The sequence below is a fragment of the Sinocyclocheilus rhinocerous genome, unplaced genomic scaffold (genome assembly GCF_001515625.1).
Source record: "Sinocyclocheilus rhinocerous isolate Xijiao unplaced genomic scaffold, SAMN03320098_v1.1 scaffold2645, whole genome shotgun sequence".
NCBI lineage: Eukaryota > Metazoa > Chordata > Actinopteri > Cypriniformes > Cyprinidae > Sinocyclocheilus > Sinocyclocheilus rhinocerous.
Window position 1 is genome coordinate 494,396 of NW_015654522.1, and position 7,515 is coordinate 501,910.

Sequence of the window (7,515 nt, forward strand, 5' to 3'; positions counted from 1 at the left end):
TTCATAACTGATTAAAAATCCAAGTCTTAATCTTATTTTCATTCATCTTTTCGTATTTCAGTCTTTTTTCCTCCTTTTTTTATTTTTACTATATAGTAATTATTGATAACCTTTAGGAAGACTGCAGATCTGTGGAGAAGCTGACATGGAGTTTATGTATGACATGGAGTTTAAAGGGGTCATATGATGTTGCTAAAAAGAACATTATTTTGTGAGCATTATTTATCACACCATTCTACAGTCAGGGTGGTGCACACATCAAATCACCAGCATCACCCACATAAATATGTCAAACAGGGCTCAGCCAAACATAAATTCCTAGAGCGGAACAAATGCTCAACAATATTTAACTACTTTATGGGCAGTTGTGATTCTGGCAGTGTTAATAATGTTGGACAAAGGTTGACCATATAGGCAAGGTGCTTCCTCATAACTTTACGTTAAGAAACGTCATGTAACTTTTACAGTAAATGGAACAAGGAGTGCTCTGACATGTATTACGTATTTTTCTCAGTATAATGAAGTACTTTATTAATCCTGTGTGGGAAACTGGGAATTTCAGGTATGATGTTTATCAGATACTAGAAATATGAGGAACAAATATTTAACAAGAACACAACAATGCCAAAGGGGGGGAAATTTGCTGATAATTTCTTTCAAAAAATTTCAACCCCCTAAAAATGGTTTCTTGTCTTAATGTCCTGGGATAAAATAGGGAAGTAGGCTACCAGAGAGAAGATTTTGGGAATTTCAGGTATGATGTTTATCAGATACTAGAAATATGAGGAACAAATATTTAACAAGAACACAACAATGCCAAAGGGGGGAAAATTTGCTGATAATTTCTTTCAAAAAATTTCAACCCCCTAAAAATGGTTTCTTGTCTTAATGTCCTGGGATAAAATAGGGAAGTAGGCTACCAGAGAGAAGATTTAACAAAAATGTAAGACCATTTTTATATGGTGAACATGTTGTCCTGTCTTTATCTATAAAAAAATATGCACCTCCTTTTACGCTGCTTCAGAAAGTCGGTTAATAACCACATAAATGTACAAGAGTCATATTTTTTATCTTTGCACATTTACTATGATGATTAGCCTAACCCCTGCTACAGCTTAGCAATGTTCATGACCTTGGAGTTAGTAGCATAGCTATGTTTGCATGATATTGAGATTGGTGATTTACAGTTGGTACACAAAAGCAGCAGGTTTGAACCATTTGAACCAATTAGGAGTAGAGGCAAATTTGAAATTTGGTTCATGTTACAAAATTGTGTGTGCATGAGTAGTTATGGACCTGCTATTCACCTACTGTAACATCATAATTTTAACCACATAACTAAGCGAAACCCATTGGATATAAAGTTAATTTAGGTAAATTTATGAAATTCAAATAATCATCTATTTAAATAATGATGTACTGTATAACACAACATTTTACAGTATTTTTGTGGTACTAAATCTAATGTTCTCAGAGTCTGTTTTCTAAAATGTACACATTAAATGTGAAAATATTCATTTTATTGGGGAAAAAAATCCAACTTTAACACAATTTTCTTTGTGGAGTTCTCAAAAATCATAGTTATAATTGTCAGGATGCTTCAACCTGCTTCCTCACACATTCCTTACCCGCACATGACAATAATTTCATCAAAATCTAAACAGATAAATACATTTTTAGTGTGTGTGCCCTTTCAAATGGAATCTTAACATTGTCTCACTTTGAGACAAATGAGTCTACAGTCACAAACAACAACATAAGGTCTACAAAGCAAAGCCAAGACCCCTACTGGCAAACTGAGAGTCCAGAGACTGAAAATGTGAACTTTCATTGAGATTTCATCAACATTCACCTTGAAAAAGAAAATAAAATCCCCCATTTGGGAGCTTTAAGAAAGTGTCATGTTTTTCATCAGTGATCTCAACAGGAGAATGACTCAGACATTGGTGAGCTCAGCAGCAGAAAAATGTAGAACTGGGCAACGCTCTCGTTGTAGCGAGACCTCCTGAAGTCCATTCCTTGGAAATGACCCAGATCTGTTCTGGTGACTGATCTTTCGCCCAGTGAAATTCTTTGGGCTGAGACCAAGCTGCTGCTGTAGAAAAGAAAATGGATCCATCAGATTTCTAATTCACTGGAGCTACAAACATTTAACATTTGAATTATTCAAGCAATAATGCAAATCTTCTCTCTCTGAGGATGCATTGTTACTGAGAACTACACTTGAAGGAACTAAAGAGCAAAAACCTTGAAAAGAGAGCAAACACTGCTTGTGCAAAGAGATTTATGCAAAGGATAAAGTGTTAACTAACTACATTTAAAGTAATTGTTCACCCAAAAATAAAAAATCTGCCATCATTTACCTTGTGTCCTTTCAAACTATGGAACACACAGAACACAAAAGACAATATTCTGAAGAACAAACAGGGTGCGCAGAGGTATGCAAATACATATGCTGACAGGCAGGTAGGAAAGCCTCTCATAATGTTCGGACCGAACATTTTGATTGGATGAACATTTCTTGGTCCTGCGCCTTCCACAGAATATATAAATACATATAAATACATTAAGACCACTTAACTTAATGATTGCTATCGGGAAGTGAAGAGACTTTCAACCAGAATAACAAAAATATTTCTGAAGACAATCACCTATTGCACTTTTAAATCCTGTTCAGAATCAGAAAGTAGTGCAGCTGCTTTGTTTACGGGGTTTCCGAGGTAATGCCTGCATTTCTGCTGTTCCAGAGTGGATGTGCATTTTCAGCGCATACACTCGTTCCGCCTTGCGCTTCTCATCCATGTTGGGCTTGTTTATATCAGAGTGTACATCAAAGTATTTGCATAAATTTTAATGTAATTTGTAATAAATAGTTCGCTGTATTTTAAAGTGCCTACGACAACAATATTGTGCATGCTCATAATCATGGTATATTGTATTACCGAATACTGGCACATGTCTAAATGTGGCGTTTGTATGAGTTTTAAGAATTTATGATTCAGCTTTAGTGTTCTACCTTCACCCTCCTTAAAGACTGCTGATCGTCATGACAGCTGGGTGATGAGCTGCTTAGAGAACTTTGCCGGTGAAGTGTGGGCGGAGTCCCCAAAGGTTCGACTTCCTGATCAAGCCCTGCCCTGTACACACAGACATCAGAGAAATCTGCATGACTCGACTGTCTCTTGAACTTGTACGACATTATATTCAAAGAGACATTGATTCATTGAGACATATACATTTGTAGAGTTAGACACGGACACATACAGTACGGCAATACTAACAGACAGTCTTACCTGGCTGCACTGACAAGTGCCTTCACCTCTTCATTCAGGTGATGACGGACCATGTGCTTGTTGCTTGGAATACATAAAGCCGCTGCCATGGTGTCAGAGCTGAAGGAGGGATCCATCACCATGATGGCACCATGAACCCCACTGCTCTGAAGATTGTCAGCAAACTCCTAAATGAAAAAATATGTCTTTCTTTTGAGTTTTTCCATATACCAACACCTAGACTTTCTCTGTTAGCACTGCTGTTCTCTCTCAGTGGTACCTTCAGATCAATCTCTTTGATCCATTTGATGATGCGATGACAGGTCCACACTACAGGGTCTGTGTTCTGATTCTGACACTCTGATCGCCTAGACTGCAAAATCTGCAGCAAAACAGTATTTGGGTAATTGTTGTTTATCTACATTAACTTACTATACAGACAAACAGGGTATGTTTTCCAAACTGGGCTATTCTGATGTGTGTGTGTGTGTGTGTGTTTGTGATGGTTGTTGTTCCTTTTTGGTAAGGTTTAGTGCCTGTGGGAATTCCCATCATGCTGTTCTTCTGGTTTATGTGTGTGTGTTACCTCTTTGTCAAAGTTGAGTGTGTGTAGCAGCTGTATTCCCAGCAGCAGGCTGATCTGGTGGGCTTTTTTAGACACGTGCAGATGCTTCTCAAGGTCGGTGCGTGTGAATGTACTTAGGAGACGTCCGTCCACAAGGTGAGTGTGGAAGAACTGGGAATATTGAGGGAGACCTACATCAGTCAGCCAGGCCTGAGCCACCCAGTGGTGATCCAGATCAGCTGCTTTAGAAAGGCTGAAACAACATAAGAAAAGAAAAGGAAAAATATTTGATAAATCTAGATATAAATTCTTAGAAATGCACTCTTTGTATTCAAGCTAGTTTTGTATACCGTTTTACTAAGAGAAGTTGTTATTTACTCTAATAAAGAAACAAGTGATGAGCCAACATTATTATTATTTTGTGTGTGTGTGTGTGTGTGGTAATCAACATTATGCCACAAATGTTGCAGACTGAACTTAACTTGAACCTGGAATATTTTTTTAAATATTTAAAAAATATATATATTTTAAATAAATTTTTAAGGATTATTAATAAAATAACATTGGGATGCTATTAATAACATAAATAGAATGACGTTTTCACACCACTTGAGCTTAAAGGGATTGTTCACTCAAAAATCCAAGTTTCTGTCATCATTTACTCACCTTCAAATCTGTTCATCATAAAAAGCAATCATATTTCATCTCACACGGCTTGATTTAAACCATTTGATACATATATGTATCAAATGGTTTAAATCAAGCCGTGTGAGATGAGATATGATTGCTTTTGATATGGATTGATTTTATAATGCATTTTTGACCTTTTTGCTTTTTGGATCTTCTACACTTTGGTTACCTGGACTTTTAATGGAGGGACAGAAACCTCTTAGGTTTTATTAAAATATCTTGTGTTCTGAATATATCTGAGAGCAAGCAAATGATGACAGAATTTTGGGGTGAACTATCCCATAAGTTTTTTATTTTTATTTTTTTTAAATCTGCAGGGGTCCCCTCGAAGACATCACTGTTCCGTTTTTTTTTTTTATATGCAGGGGCAGATTATTTTATTTATTTGTAAGTGTTAAGCTATGTTTCCTACCCATGTCCTGATTCCACATCCCTGTAGTCTTCAATGGCCAGACGGAGTTTCCTGCGGTGCATTGAATTACTGATACCTAAAACAAACTCCAGGTCCTCATTCGTAAGAACTAACAAGACCTAACAAAACACACACACAGAAATTAATGTTTAATTCTAACATTCACAAACACTGCTTGTTTAAATAGCCCAAAGCATGCAGGCCTGACAGGATATGTGCATTTTAGGGTATAATTTTATAGACTGGTGTAGACAAGTGTTCATGCATCATACCGACAAGGTCACGTCTACCTTCCCACTTTTAACGTTGTCTGCACAGGCCCGTATGTACATGGGCATGGCCATGATCACCTCCAGCCACGCCTGCACGGTTCCTGCACGCCAACGGGACATGGGGGCCGTCCGCGCGAGCTCCACCTGCTGAAGCCGATCCAGATGCTCCTCGCATTCTGATAGGCTCACACTGAGGCGGGCGGGGCTTGATAAACTGTCGGAGTCTAGATTGGTGGATGACGGGAGAGGGGCGGGACTTAATGCGAGTTTGTTTTCTATAATTTACGAGCATAACCACCGTGTTTTCTCAAGTGAAGACAAGTATGTATACGGTACCATAAACACAAAATATATTAATCCAGAGATAAAAAGTTAGATAAATGTCTTGGAACAAAATTTTTTTCCCATTTACATAGTTTTTGAACAGCAGCCACCAAAGCGTCTGTTAAAGCGTCTTCTGTGCGCGAACCAATAATTTCACCAGTAGACGGCAGCACTAAACCGCCTTCAAAAACTGCAATCAACCCAAGCGCCCATAATTAGTTAATAATAGGGTTGTTTCGAAAAACAAAGCACTCCTTTCTTAGAATCAATCTTAAGTATTTGGGTCCAGAGGTTGTAAAATAATGACTGACAAAACAGATGGCTACTGCTAAGACCTTGTACAGAGTAAACGTTGTTGGAAAAGAACAGCTTGTCTGGTTTTGCCTGTTAAGATACTGCTTTTATCTCATCTACACAAACTATTCATATATTAAACCATTTCCCCCTCCTTCCTCCTTCTCTAATAGAGCTTCTTTATCAGGATTGTGGAGTTCGCACATCACCAGGAGCTAATGAGCCACTGCAGAGAAAAACAATGTACACAGAATTCATCCTGCGCCAAAATGACTTTGAGAGCCCCGTAAAGATTTAAAAGTGAGATAAAAAGGACGAATGGATTAAACAACCACACACACATACAGATAAATGCCCCATGTGGTTAAAGATATTTAGTAATGAGTTAGTTAATTATGCTCATTACTACCTAAACGCCATCAGGCAGTCGATGAAGTAGCCACAGACAAGCTCAGGGAGGCAAAGTGCCAAAACACAATTACAAAGAGCGAAGAACTCAGCCACACACTGTTCAGTGTTTCTGATTTTATTTCAAAATAGTCTGTAGTTATATAACTTATTTCCATTTTCATTTCCATGCCAGTTAGAGTTCCATGCTATTCAGCACCAGCTTGAGCCAAACGCAACAGGGAAAACGAGAGCAGTCTCTTCATCTCCAGCGGATGAAGAACACACTACATGCTCTGAAAACGTATTTATTCTTCATTTCATGTCAGTGCAATATTGAAATGTATACAATGGTAAGAATCTGCCACTGAATGATAGCTAGCATTGATTTCAGAAAAATACAAATAATAGACTATAAATACAAAGTTTAATGGTGAAAGGCCCTGTAAAGTAAATGTATCCAGTCCCCACTTGCAAAGCAACATGGGAAACTACTGTGGTGCTCTATGTCATACCCTGCTTTATTAAAAGGTACAATAATCATTTCCATGACAAATATCCTAGTTTTTTTTAAATATATATAACCATATGGGTTTTGTATTTCCACACTGTTCTCAGATCAGTTTTTGCCTCCTGGTTAATATTGTTGTGAAGGCAGTTGTCAGAGTTAGTGTGTGTAACGGTGGTTATAAACTCTCCTGTGGGAAAGGCAGGGCCAGCCACTGTTCACTAAAAGTCACAGACTACATCAAATGTCCAAATACCAGAATATGCTGCAGATAGATGAATAGATATCTTTTGGATCACAGTGTGAAAAAGCAAATGTCCTTTTTTTGGTTTTCATACACGCTGAGGGTCCTGCTGGCTTCCGACAGGAGAGCTCCATCAATATGTTTAACACAGGTTTAAAAACAGCTGAGACAATGAGCGTTAAATGATATAAAAGGCATCTGGAAACACTTACAAGCACAGAGTGCACAATGACTATTATTTACACATTCAGCAGTCCTTCAAGTTTCCAGTGAGATGTTAAAGTGGGTATAAAATGAACACACACACACACAAACTCTGGGCAGGTTTGGGTCTACTGCGGCACAGTTTGGAATCATTGTACAGTCAGCTTGTGCTCATAAAGATGGCAGCGATAGAGACACACACACACACACACACACAAAAAAACGAGTTGGGGGGCTCTCAGCAGCATCACCAGTCAGCATCCTCCTCTATGTAGTAGTCAGGTGTGTTAGTACCATCAAACAGAGTGGGGTCTAGAGACTTTCTTTGCTTTCCTCGACCGAC

General features: G+C 38.2%; 1 protein-coding gene across 1 annotated transcript in view; it reads right to left on the bottom strand.

The window, feature by feature from the left end:
* Positions 1–1,408: 1,408 nt before the first annotated feature.
* Positions 1,409–7,515, bottom strand: part of LOC107717500 (kazrin-A-like) — a 43,827-nt gene continuing 37,720 nt past the window's right edge. The window contains exons 10-16 of the mRNA XM_016524268.1: positions 5,230–5,435; positions 4,940–5,058; positions 3,859–4,090; positions 3,553–3,654; positions 3,294–3,460; positions 3,017–3,137; positions 1,409–2,095 (exon numbers count right to left, since the gene is read on the bottom strand). Of these exons, the coding sequence (XP_016379754.1) occupies positions 1,937–2,095; positions 3,017–3,137; positions 3,294–3,460; positions 3,553–3,654; positions 3,859–4,090; positions 4,940–5,058; positions 5,230–5,435 (1,106 nt within the window). The 3' untranslated portion in view covers positions 1,409–1,936. The remainder of the gene's footprint in view (positions 2,096–3,016; positions 3,138–3,293; positions 3,461–3,552; positions 3,655–3,858; positions 4,091–4,939; positions 5,059–5,229; positions 5,436–7,515) is intronic.